This window comes from Vigna angularis, chromosome 2, assembly GCF_016808095.1.
Source record: "Vigna angularis cultivar LongXiaoDou No.4 chromosome 2, ASM1680809v1, whole genome shotgun sequence".
NCBI lineage: Eukaryota > Viridiplantae > Streptophyta > Magnoliopsida > Fabales > Fabaceae > Vigna > Vigna angularis.
In genome coordinates, this window is record NC_068971.1 from 38,847,810 (window position 1) to 38,861,888 (window position 14,079).

The 14,079-nt window shown below is 34.9% G+C and overlaps 1 protein-coding gene across 2 annotated transcripts in view; it reads right to left on the reverse strand.

Annotated features, from left to right (window-relative positions):
* The window catches only part of LOC108328969 (insulin-degrading enzyme-like 1, peroxisomal), a 35,708-nt gene that overhangs the window by 12,301 nt on the left and 9,328 nt on the right, over positions 1-14,079 (reverse strand). Inside the window, exons 1-14 of one of the 2 annotated variants that reach the window (XM_017562905.2) lie at positions 6,967-7,130; positions 4,626-4,677; positions 3,932-4,054; positions 3,725-3,837; positions 3,472-3,634; positions 3,072-3,164; positions 2,743-2,828; positions 2,344-2,430; positions 2,147-2,250; positions 1,865-1,967; positions 1,604-1,699; positions 1,317-1,506; positions 1,145-1,206; positions 317-421 (exon numbers count right to left, since the gene is read on the reverse strand). In XM_017562905.2, coding sequence (XP_017418394.1) covers positions 317-421; positions 1,145-1,206; positions 1,317-1,506; positions 1,604-1,699; positions 1,865-1,967; positions 2,147-2,250; positions 2,344-2,430; positions 2,743-2,828; positions 3,072-3,164; positions 3,472-3,634; positions 3,725-3,837; positions 3,932-4,054; positions 4,626-4,677; positions 6,967-7,044 — 1,455 coding nt within the window. In that variant the 5' untranslated portion in view covers positions 7,045-7,130. Of the gene's footprint in view, positions 1-316; positions 422-1,144; positions 1,207-1,316; positions 1,507-1,603; positions 1,700-1,864; positions 1,968-2,146; positions 2,251-2,343; positions 2,431-2,742; positions 2,829-3,071; positions 3,165-3,471; positions 3,635-3,724; positions 3,838-3,931; positions 4,055-4,625; positions 4,678-6,966; positions 7,131-14,079 lie in introns of those variants that run through there. The other variant, XM_017562904.1, reaches the window with a different exon arrangement.

Consider the following 14,079-nt stretch of genomic DNA (forward strand, 5'->3'; position numbering starts at 1 on the left):
ATAGTGACATAATACTATCCTAAAGCAAAACATAGGGAGCTAGAAGCACAAAACAATCCATGAATATAAGAGGCACCAGCATGAGGCACACCTTAGACATGAAATTGATAATGGGTTTAAAAAATATGATGGAATGCTAGAGTATATGGAAGAAAGTAATTGCCAATGTTTGATGGAAAAAGACAGTGTGTAGAAGAGAAGAATCGATCAATGAATCAGCCTTGTCAAATGGTACACAAAATAAAAAAGCAATTCAATCTCCAAATGACAAGAATGAGATAATTAAATCCCATGTGAGAAATGTAAGCTAAAGTACCTTGATGACAGAAAACCTGTCAGTTTTCACTTCAAATGTTGAAATCTTTTCAACTATTGTTTCGAGTAATATCCTTAACTTGTGATTATAACCAAGGAGTGTCACCTAAAAAATATGGCATTTTAATTAAGAGAATGAAGTAATACATTTCATCAAAGCGGGCAGAGGTAAAAATAAGTTCTGTTCTATTTTCATTTATACTCCCACACAAATTTCATAGTACAAAGCAGCCAAAGAGCTTGAAGGTTTAATTAAGATACAAAAGGAGTTAATAGATAAATAAAACTCTATGGGTTTATCATAATGAGAATAGGAATCTTCCAAATTAAACGTCTACGTTATCCCTCCCTGGTATAATAAAAAATTTAACCCTTTATTATGGTTTCAAATATCAAACTCATGATTATCAGGATCCAAATTGTCAACCTTCACATGATGTCTGTTATTTTAATCAATTATAGTAGTAAAGTGTAGAACTGAACTCAGGTATATTTTAAACAATTAAATTTCAAATCACTTAGGATCTTCTATATGTTACAATTGAACAAAAAAAATACAATAATGCATATTATTGATTAAAGAAATGTGAGAAACACTATCTTTTCAATACTTGTAATTATTGGTTAAATTTACATCAGTCTCACTACCTTTTGCCAGGCCTCTCAATCCTATCCAGTAGGTACACTATTAGTTTCATCTAATAAAGTGTTGAAAAGAGTGTGCAAGAAAGCATCTTGCTAGCATTCATCAACGGTGATTATAGAGTCATATTTAACGTTCAAATTCAGAAATTGTAATGTCGCAAACTAAAATACGTTACAAGAGTACCTGGAAACCACCATCTGTGTGAGTTATGCTATAATATAGACCAGCAACCTGAGCATAATAAGCTAAGAAAAGAAATTAAGAACTCCTTCAACTTGTATTTAGCAACTTAGTCGACACAATATGAAGAAACAATTGAGTACGAAGCAAAGTCCATCTAAACCTAGAAACCTACCATAGTCATTCAAGTAATCCATCAATAATTGTGTGAAAATATGCACCAAAACCTCAGCCTCAGGAGAGCTTCCAGCATATGGGCAATTGAAATCAATCTTAACGTAAGCCTTGGGTGTAGAAAACAATGTGTCTGGCTTGTACCATAAGGCTGAATAAGTTGACCTCCTTAACAAAACTGGGAACTTCACCTGTTTCCAAGTATTCATAAATGATGAAGATAACCATGGTGCAACACCCCACCCCCCACCACCACACACATACATATAATTAAAAAATATATTATACCTTTTCTTGCACAACTTTAAGTGACAAGTCAGTTGGAATGAAGTTGTTAGGAGCTGGAAGATGCAAGTTTTCATTAGGAGCAGAAGCCATCCACCCCTGCAAATGCAAGCATTATGAGGTTTATCATGTTCCATCTTTTCATAACAATTTCAACATATCACTGAAAATAGAGACATAGTGAATTCCATGTGAAAAACAGAAAATTATCTAAATGAACAAGACAGTCCAAAAATCAACATTATTATTCATATAAACACATACCTGAATAACAGAGCCAGTGATCTTTTCAAGGGAATACCCAGTTCCATACCATGGCTCCACCTTATCAGTATGCCCTTCAAAATTTTTGGACACCCAAAAGATTCTGCACGAGAATGTGTTCTAGTTTAAATTTAATCATGACTAAGTCACAGCACTACTGATACAGTATCTCAAACACTTTAATCAATTTTTTCTTTGTTGAGTGAAATAACAGTTTTGGAGATTTGGTTCTTCACATCTTTCATATAAATAAATTCATAGCCTTGATTTAGTTACACTTACCGAACGTTGTCTGCAGAAAGCTGACCTAGTATCATATGGATAACATTTGGGCTAAACTTAAAAGGCAAGGATGATCCTGTCAACCAATCTTTCACAGGATAAAACTGTAAAATAAAAGATCCATTAATAATTTAATTTCAATCAAGAAGCTCCCCTGCAAAGTTATTTATTTATCTAGAAAAAGAAATATGGAGTACCTGCATATTTGATGCAATATCAACAACATAATCACTGGGAGGAATTTTGTCCTGATAATGGAACTTGGTCTCACAAATTGCTGAAAGCTTCATCAACATACAAAAATCCATACTTGATGTTTAGACCATTCGTGGAACAAAATAAGGAAAAGAAATTGATACCAAAATATTAATGTAGTTCAACAATTTGCCTGTGGGAAACTATAGACCTACAACCACAGGTGAGGCATACACGAAATTCACAATCATCAATGAAGATTGCAATTGTAAGATCACATTTATCCTTGCTTTTTTTTTTTTTTGACTTACATTACATGTTACTTTCAAGCTAAATTTAAAAAATGAGCTTTTATTCCCTTAAAAGTTAAAAATTGTTCATTTTCTCAACTAGATTCATACCTCTTGAAAAATCCATTCGCAAACACCAGAGTGTTGTAGAAGCTCGATGTATTTGAACAACAACCCAATGATATCTTCTACGTGCTCTGTAAATAATTAAAAAGAGTAAAAATGAGTTCAGAGAATCAACAAAACTATAGATAAAAAACCTTGAATTTAGTAAAAGTGGTAGTAGTAGCAGTAATAGTAGTATTAGTAGTAGTAGTAAATTTAACAATTACATAACTGCAATGAAGAGCACATGCACAAGTTAACAAATTTTTAAAAGAGGATAAATATGTTCAACAAAGAAGAAAAACATGGAGGGGAGAGGGACAGAGAAAGCTAACCATGACCAGAATCAGTAAGATCAATTACAACTGAAAAGAATGCGAAATCCAAACTCCAATCTGATTCACCTGCAGACAAGCTTGTAGCCCACCCTGCAAATGGAATTTTTTTCTAGGCGATTAAAATGAGAAATTTATAACATGTAGAAGCTAGAAGGTATGCATAAGCATGTATCAGAAAAGCATTGATTCAAACTCCAGAGAATCGTATGCTTATCAATGATGAAGGTAATGAAATCCAGAGAATGATATGCTTATCAATGACGAAGGTAAAGAAATCCAAAAGGTTTAAGTAAGTGCGTCATCAATTAGCACCAATTCCATGTAAAAAGAAAGGGACTGAGTGAGACAATAACCCCAAAACTAATAATGAAATGTGCAACAGATGGAGAGTACCCACCCAATTTTTTTAAGATGTAATATAAAGACCCTTCTCCTTCATGACCAATGAGATGGCCGAGATACCTGCTTGGCCCTTCAGTGTAATGATGAATTTCAGGGGTTACTGGCCATGCAATTCTCAATTTATGACCTTGCTTTATTGGGACAGCCCTGACAACAATCTGAAACAGATACCCAAAATAAGAAATAGATTAGAATCCATTGTAAAGAAATTGGTTAGTTTTCACCATTAAGATATACAAAATCTGCACCTGCAAATGTTCTGATTTGCATGGCTGACCACAAGGATGGAAACAACTTTTGTTGGTGTTTCTAATATCCTGGAACTTTTCTTCTACAAGGTTTTGAATTTTATCAAGGCTTTCTGAAAATATCCATGCACAAATAATTAGATTGTAGCAATTCAAAAAAGATAAAAAATAATTCAACCGACATACTGTAAAAAAGATTTTTGTTACCATTTGTGTATATAACTAGATGCATTAAATTAGCAGAATAGTTTTCATCATAAAACTTGAGAAGCTCCTCCCTTGTGTCTAATCCTCTTGCTTTAGGTTTAACTTCCAAAGTGTCCCAGTTCCCTAAAAATTAGAGCATTGTAATAATTATTATGATGAAAAAGCATATTGCAACAATGATAGCTATTACAAATATTCCAGCTTCATTTGGACAAACATATTTCTGTTAGAACAAATTACTATTAAGTACTGTTTTAAGCATTAATCACCAGAGTTATTAGGTTCAAAATCAAATCAATGAATGACATGATAATATTGCACATAACATGAAATTAATTATTATTTAAAAAAAAACATAATTTGGCATTTGGAAGTTTATTATTTTTTAAAATAAACTCCAGGGAAATTATAAGGAAATATCTTCCAGTTGCCTCAGAAGTCAGCACCTATCCACGTGATAAAAGAAAAGATAGAGATCCAAATATTTCTAAAATCAAAGACTCTGCTGTCTTCATATCCAAAATATAGCCATGACATTCCCAATGTACTTCAAAGAAGTTTGTAGCAAAATGCTCCATTGAGTTTATCCATGGTAGACAAAATTTATTTGAATGCAACCACAAGTAGGATGGTGCAAAAGTTAAAAGTTCAATTGTATAAGTTTAAAAGACAAGAAATTAAATATACCACTGACCTGTGCTAAATTTGTGATAGGGATGATCTTCATCACTGAGATGTTTCTGAAGCTGCATATATAGTAATGTTTCAGGGAGGGAGGAGACCAAGAGAGATTACAACCATTTCTCTATAAGAGGCTTAATAACAAAATTTGCAATGCGAATAAAGCACCCAATGATCCAAATACATATTGGAAGAGAAACATTAAGTATATAAGGAGTATTAATAAAATAGGGAAAGGAAGAAAAATGGATGAACTCCAAAGAAACAAATCAGTCCAACCTCTTTGAGTATCAAATAAATTATGAATCTATTCTTTGGTTAGTAAATAATGATACTAAGACTAGTCAATCCTAGGCTGAGATTTGAAAGATGATAAGAAATGGACTATAAGTCTAACTCAGCACCACAAAACTAGCTTGTAAGGTAAGGTTTTCACCCACTTATATATTATGAAATGGCCTTATCTATAATCGATGTAAGACTTCCAACACACTTCCCTCACACTGAGACATATACATCTTGAGTGTGGGACTAGACATTAATGGATGATCTGATAGAGTGTGGAACAATAGATCCAACAAATAACAAATTTCGCTAGGATGAGCTCTAACTTATGGCTCTGATACCATGTTGAAAGTAGTGAAAATTAGGGTTATGGCTAATTCCCCTTGTGTAGAAAATACACAAAGGGTAATGTATTTCTAATGAATAATAAATAAAATATGGACTAGGCCCAAATACACATAATATTGTAACCAACATAGGATATTATAACTAACAATATCTTAACAATATCGAACAAATGTATGAGTTACCGAGAAACCCTAACTCTAGATACCATGTTAAGAGATGGACTTTAAGCTTAACTCAACGCCACAAAACCAACTTGTAAGGTGAGGTTGCACTCCTCATTCTATTTTATTTCCCCATGCATACATCCCTTACCTATTAAAGTTTTTGGGTCTACATGTTTTGTTCATAATTTTAGTCCTAGTCTAGATAAGTTATCTCTTAAATCACACATGTGTTTTTTTAGGATTTACTCCATCACGAAAAGGATATAAATGTTGTTCTCCTTCTCTTAATCGTTATTTTATTTCCACGGATGTCATCTTCAATTAGTCTTTTTTTTATTTTAAGGGTCCTTTTTCTTCTAATGTGTCTCTATCTACTACAGTTAATATTCTTGTTGTCAGTGATCCACTAGTTGTGCCTAGTCCACTGTCAGATTCTCCTTTTCCACCTCCACTTCAGGTTTATAGTCGAAGACATCATTCTCTACAACCACCAACTGTCACTTCAAGTGCCAACTATTTTGTCTCCTCCGACTCTTCCAATTGCTCTTCGTAAAGATATAGGTTCTACTTGTAATCTCTCTCCACATTATATTGCTTTGAGTTACCATAGATTGTCTTCACCTTTTTATACATACATTTCATCTATTTCTTTTGTGTCCATTCCTAAATCTGTTAAGGATACCTTAGTCCATCCTGGTTGGTGTCAGGTCATGCTGGATGAACTATGTGCTCTTCAGAATAGTGGAACTTGGGATCTCGTCCCATTACTGTCTAGGAAATATGTTGTTGGTTGCAAGTGGGTTTTTGCTATCAAAGGTGATCCTGATGGTACTATTGATCGTCTCAAAGCTCAACTTGTAACCAAAGGCTACACAAATTTTGGATTCGATTGTGGAGATACTTTTTTCTCCATTGGCAAAGATGGCTTCTGTTTGTTTATTTCTGGTCATGGTTGCTCTTCAACAATGGCCTCTTTATCAACTCGATATCAAAAATGTTTTTCTCAATGAAAATTTACAAGAAGAAATTTAGATGGAGCAACCTTTCAGATTTGTTGCTCAGAAGGAGTCTTCTGGATTTGTATGTCGTGTTCGCAAATCTTTATATGGTCTAAAATAGTCTCCTAGGGCCTGGTTTGGCAAATTTAGTGGTGTGGTTCAACAATTTGGTATGACTCAAAGTGAGGCAGATCATTCATTATTTTACCATCACTCAAGTGTTGGATGTGTCTATTTGATAATATATGTGGATGACATTGTTCTTTCAAGTTGTCACCACCATGGCATCTCCCAGATGAAACAACATCTTTACCACCATTTTCAAACCAAAGATCCTGGCAAACTCAGGTACTTCTTGGGTATTAAGGTAGCATAATCTAATGATAATATTGTTATATGTCAAAAGAAGTATGCATTGGATATTTTAGAGGAAACTGAGTTGATGAATTCAAAACCTATTGACACACCCATGGTTCCTAATACCAAACTCCTACAAAATTAGGGGAAGCCTATTTCATATCTTGAGTAATATAGAAGATTGGTTGGGAAATTAAATTACCTTATTGTTAATCGTCCTAACATTTCCTTTGCAGTCCATATGGTGAGCCGATTTCTGAATTCCCCGTGTGAAGATCATTGGAATGCAGTCATCCGTATATTAAAGTACATTAAAGGATCTCCTGGAAAAGGTGTTTTTATATGGTTCCTGTTGATAGGGGGAGCCTAGACTCCACATATATTAGTTTTTGATGATGAATGGTTTAAAATGATTAGAAATGGTTTTAATCATCCTTGCACAACAAACTGGCATAACAAGTGTTTAAATCATTAAGATGTTAGTGCTAGATGTATTAATCATAAAATGATTAATGAAATAAGCCCAAACAAATTGAAAATCTATGCTTTTGGTAGAAATAATCGATTTCATTAGTGATATAATCCATTAGATTAAGCCAGAACACTTGGAATGCAAAATAGGGCAACATGCTCAGTTATAATCAATTACATTAGTTACATAATAGATTAAAATAGAGAGAAAGACATAATTTGTTATACAGATAACATAATCTGTTAAGAAAGGCAAATGGGTGAGAAACAAGGCATAGTGGCAAAATAGTCGATTATATAAGTTTTATAATCGATTAAAACAAAAAGAAAGGTCTAATTCATTATACAAATAACCTAATTTGTTAGGTTAGTTGAAAGAAGCAGTTATAAGCATAAATGTCAAAATAATCGATTACATAAGTACCTTAATCGATTAAAATAGAACGAAAAGTATAATAGATTACGCCATTAACATAATCGATTAAACTGCAATAAGATTTGGTATTTCTATATAAACCAGACTTGAGACCTGACTCTTTAACGTTTTCTCTTTGAGTTTTGAGTACAGGTTTTCTCAAGAAGCATTCTTGGAGGAATTCAAGCTTCATTGGTGTTCAAGCAATCAAGAATTCATTCAAGATTCATTGGACTTCATATGTTCTGATTATTCTGCACTATAAGAGTGTTATACAATAAGGTTCTTGTACCTTGTATTTGATTTAGCACTTGTGCTTGGTAGGCCAGGTTAGAGCGTGAGTGTTTCCTCTCTTGTATTGTTAGAGATTGAGTGTATCATCTCTTTTGTTGTTTGAGAGTGATAAAATCCTTTCTTGTATTTGTTGTTTCAGATTTGAATAGTGTGAGGATAGCAATTGAGAGCATCATTGTATTCTTGTACTCAAATCTTGATTAGTGGATTGCCCCCCCAACTAAGATTGTTGAGGAAAGACTGGATGCAGGCTTGAGAAAAGCTAAACCAATATAAATCTTTGTGTGCTTTGATTTTTCTCTCATCTTTCTTTGTTTGGTTGATTCATAAAAAAGTTGTTTTCTATTCAAATGCTGATTGAGTAGGATAACCTTTTGATAGAAGATATATCTCTGGGTATTGTGTCTTCATTAGTGGTAACTTGATTTTTTGGAAGACCAAGAAACAAAGTGTTGTGACAAGATCTAATGCAGAAGCATAATATAAAGCTATGGCCTCAACCACTTGTAAACTTGTTTGGCTTAACCAATTGCTTAGAGAATTACAATTTGGAGATGTCACTCAAATGACACTTATATGTGACAATCAAGCAGCTCTTCACATTAGTTCTAATCCTGTTTGTTGTAATTTGAGATAATATCTTTAGAATCTTCCTAATTACAGGAAATAGATACATAATCTTTTATTTTATTTTATTTTTCCTAGTTTTCCTAGTTTCCCTATTTCCCTTTTTAGGAGAACTAGATTATTACAAATAGAGGGTATGAGAATGTATTTTTTATGATTTGAGAATAATAAAATAAGTCTTATTTTCAACTTGGTGTTAGAGCTCCTGATATTGGGGCTCGATTCCGCTGCAACAAGTTGCGCCGCCGCTATCCAACCAATGTTGCCGCTGTCCGACCACCGTTGCCGGTTGGGGTCGTTGATAGGGCAGAAAGGTGCGCCCAACACCGGCAATCTCAATGCCGGAAGTCGCTCCGTGAGAGGAGCCGCCAAGCGCCTCCACGCGCCGCCACCGTCGTCGGCGCGTGTAGCCCACGCGCCCACCTCCGGCAAGACCCACTCGCCGCCGCCGCCACAGACAAGGTTGTCGGAGCCCCCTGAGTCTATTCCTAGGGTCGGTGACGACTCGTTTTGGCTGTATTTGAGTATATCTGAGTTTTAAAGTTTTGCTCCTTTTTTCTCGGTGTGACCCACTCGCCGTCGCCGAAGCCTCCTGAGTCTGTTTTTAGGGTTGGTGACGACCCGTTTGGCCTATATTTGAGTAGATCTGAGTTTTAAGTTCTGCTCCTTTTTTCTCGGGACTCATACGCGTCATCGTCTTGGAGACTCCTGGTTGCGTTCTACGGGATGTCTGAAGTAAAAATTATTCCTTTGAAAGCAATGGATGAATCAATGAGTAAGCCCTTTGGATCATGTACTATGTCCATAAAAAGTAAGATTTGCCTCAATATTGTTGATCATGTGTCTCAAGGTATTTGGATCCTTGATTCGGGTGCAACTGATCATATGACACCTTTCAGTGTGTCCTTCGACTCATGGTAAAAGAAATAAAGAACAACTTATTACAGTTGCGAATGGTCAGGGTATACCTATATGCGGCTCTGGAAATATAATTTTGGACTCATCTATTGTATTAAAGGATGTTTTACATGTTCCTCAATTAGCTAATAGTCTTATCTCTGTGCAAAAACTCACAAAGGATTTAAATTGTTCAATAACATTTTTTCCAACTTATTGTGTTTTTCAGGACCTTGCCACGGGGAAGACAATTTTAACTTCTAAGGAGTAGAGTGGGTTGTATTTTTTAGTGTTTAATGACCAAAGCAACACAAAAATCATGAGTCAACAAGCTATATCTGAGACGTGGGCAAAATCTCAAATATGGCTACATCATCAAAGGCTTGGGCATCCTTCATTTAGTCTTATCAAGTCCTTGTTTCCCCACTTGTTTACCAAAGAGTTTGTTGAGTCTTTTAAATGTGATATTTGTCAATTGTCAAAACATCATCGTGCATCTTATCCTATTAGTCACAAAAAGAGTATTTCTCCATTTGATTTAATTCACTCTGATGTTTGGGGTCCTGTCATAGATTCTATTTCCAGAGCCAAATGGTTCGTTACCTTTATTGACGATTGTACCCATGTCACGTGGACATACCTTATGAAAAATAAATCCGAAGTTTTTCAAATTTTTGTTAATTTTTTCCATCTTGTCCAAAATCAATTTGGAAAGAATATCAAAAGAATCAGGTCTGATAATGGTACTAAATATGTGAATCATGAATTTCTCAATTTTTTGTCTCATAATGGTATTGTTCAAGAACTAACTTGTGTTAACACCCCTCAACAAAATGGGGTTGCAGAAAAAAAGAATCGTCATCTTCTTGAAGTAACTAGAGCTCTTCTTTTTCAAATGTCTGTTCCAAAAAATTACTAGGGAGAAGTTGTGTTAACTGTCACATATCTCATCAACAGGTTACCCACTCGTATCTTAAATGGCATTAGTCCTATAAAGTCTCTATTGTCTTTTCTTCCTTCTTGTTTCCTACTAACGAGTCTACTTAGTCGAGTCTTTGGATGTGATGTTTTTGTTCACTCTCATCATCCTAATCGTGGTAAATTAGATCTCAGAGCTCTTAAACGTGTCTTTATTGGGTATCCTTCTAATAAAAAAGGGTACAAATGTTATCATCCTCAGAGTCATCGCGTCTTTATCACCATGGATGTCACCTTTCATGAAACACAATCCTTTTATGTCAGTCCACCACTTCAGGGAGAGAAAGCACTTGAAGTGGATGAACTCTCCTTCTTGTCATTACCATGTTTGTCTTTGCAGGATGCCCAAGACTTGAGCAATGAAGCTACCATAGTCCACAATGAGGAAGAAGAGGAAGAAGACAGATTTTTTGGCAAAAAATATGAAAGAAGAGAACAACCCACTTCGCCTCTCAAGCAAGAAAAATTGTCTACTCCGGAGGTGAGGATCCCTGAAGATTTCAATGAGGAGGAGATAAGTATTACTGAGGATTTACCCGTGAGTATTATTGAGGATTTACCCATTGCATTGAGAAAGGGAAGAAGATCATGTGCTAAATATCCTATTTCTCAGTATGTTTGCACTAACAATCTCTCTGATAAGCACAGAAGTTTTATTGCTGCCATTGATGCCACAAAAATTCCTACCTCAATCCAGGAGGCCATGAAACTTGAACATTGGAATCAAGCCATGAAAGAAGAGATGAATGCATTAGAAAGAAATTCAACTTGGGAGATTGTTGAAAAGCCAAGAGACAAGAAGGCAGTAGGGTGATGGATATTCACAGTGAAACATAAGGCAGATGGGACAATAGAAAGATATAAAGCTAGATTGGTGGCAAAAGGATATACCCAAACATATGGGATTGATTATGAGGAGACATTTGCCCCAGTGGCAAAGATGAATACAGTTCGAGTTATTCTCGCTTTGGCTGCCTATTTTGGATGGGACTTACACCAGCTGGATGTGAAGAATGTCTTTCTTCATGGAAATCTAGATGAGGAAGTGTACATGGAGATTCCCCCAGGTTTGAAGTGAAAAATGAAAGAAACAAGGTATGTCTCTTGAAGAAAACATTGTATGGTCTTAAGCAATCCCCTAGAGCATGGTTTGGAAGATTTACAAAAGCAATGGTTTCCTTGGGATACAGACAAAGCCAAGGAGATCATACTCTATTCATAAAGCACTCTTCTACAGGTAAACTCACTCTATTGCTTTTCTATGTGGATGATATGATTATTGCAACAGATGATGAAACAGAAAAATTGGCATTAAAAGAAAAATTGGCATTAAAAGAAAAATTGGCAACTCTATTTGAAATGAAAGACCTAGGAAAACTCAAATATTTTCTTGAAATAGAGGTTGCCTACTCCAAGAACGGAATTTTCATCTCCCAAAGGAAATATGTACTTGATCTCCTCAAAGAAACAAGAAAGCTAGGATGTATAACCTCAACAGTTCCTATAGAACAGAATCACAGAATTGGAAGTGAAGAAAGTGCTCCTGTAGAGAAGGCCCAATATCAAAGATTGGTGGGGAAATTGATTTATCTATCACACACAAGACCATACATTGCTTATGCAGTTAGTGTAGTGAGTCAATTTAGGCATGATCCAAGAGAGAGACATGCAAGCCATTGACAAAATTCTCCAATACTTGAAGTCAAGTCTAGGAAAGGGGCTATTATTCAAAAGAGAAGACACATTGACTATGAAGATATATACTGATGCTGACTATGCAGGTTCTATTACTGACAGAAAATCTACTTCTGGGTATTGTGTATTTCTTGGAGATAGTCTGGTAACATGGAGAAGCAAAAAGCAAGATAAAGTATCCCGTTCCAGTGCAGAAGCTGAATTTCGAGCCCTTGCTCAAGGAATGTGTGAAGGACTCTGGATGAAAATCATTTTGGATGATCTTAAAGTCAAAGTGGAGAACCCGGTGCAACTACACTATGACAATAAGTCTGCTATGAGCATAGCCCATAATCCAGTATAGCATGAGAGAACCAAACACATTGAAATTGACAAACATTTCATCGAAGATAATCTTGACAGAGGCTTTGTGATTACAACTCATGTTCCTACAGAACTTCAAATAGCAGATATTTTTACAAAAGGGCTTCCTCCGGATAGATTTCAAGATCTTGTAGGCAAGTTGGGATTGATTGATATTCATTTACCAACTTGAGGGGGAGTGTTGTAATTTGAGATAATATCTTTAGAATCTTCCTAATTGGAGGAAATAGATACATAATCTTTTATTTTATTTTATTTTTCCTAGTTTTCCTAGTTTTCCTAGTTTCCCTATTTCCCTTTTTAGGAGAACTAGATTATTACAAATAGAGGGTATGAGAATGTCTTTTTTATGATTTGAGAATAATAAAATAAGTCTTATTTTCAACTTTGTTCCACATCGACTAGAGATAAGGCCAAAATATAATATATAAGTGAGGTGCAAACCTCACCTTACAAGCCGGTTTTGTAGGGATGAGTTAGGCTCATTACCCACTTTCTAATATGGTATCAGAGCCATGGTTAGAGCATATCCTAGCGAGTTCTAAGTGGGCATTCTGTTCTTATATTCCATCTGCTATCGGGCCGTTATCGGACCACCCAATTTTTACTATCACGCACGAGATGTTTATGCCTCGGCGTGAAGGGGGTGTGTTGGAAGTCCCACATCGACTAGAGATAAGGCCAAAATATAATATATAAGTGAGGTACAAACCTCACCTTACAAGCCGGTTTTGTAAGGATGAGTTAGGCTCATTACCCACTTTCTAATACTGTCTTTCATGAAAAGGCCAAATACATTAAGATTGACTGTCATTTCATTCGAGAAAAGATTGTATTTGGAGACATCAAGACTGAGTTCGTTAACTCAAACAATCAATTAAAGATATTTTCACTAAGTTTTTTAAAGGGACTGAGAATTGATTATATTTGTAACAAGCTTGGTACATACAATTTATATACACCTCCTTGAGGGAGAGAGTTAGATATATTGTGTTTTATGTTAATTAGGAAAACATAGATGTTAGATATATTACATTTTATGTTAATTAGGGAAATGTAGACTTTTGATATTGTTTGATAATGGTAGATATTGTTGATATTGTTTTTAACAATATCTTCTATTTACTATATTTATGTTTAGTTGTCATATATACTTGTATAATTCTTCATTATAAATATATTACCCTATACATGTTTTAGGCACAAGAGAGAATAATCTTATACCTAGTTTTACTATATTCAATAAGAAGCAACCATAGTTCTTCCATATTTAGAAGCAACAAACTATTTTCATGAGACCCTAGCCCCTCAAGCATCACTTACCAAACTGACTTTCAATTTTCATCACACTAAAAACACCATAAGTAAAAGCCACACCACACACAAAAATGGAAGAAAAAGGACAAGACTAAATATTACAAGTGATCCTTAAAGTAAAAATATAAGGAAAAAAGTTTTCTAACTGCTGATATAAGGAAAAAATTCATAATGGATTCATAATTTACAATAAAAGGTCAACGTTTTTAAAAGCAAAAGATACAATAGAAGTCAAGAAAACAAACAAAATCTGAAAGA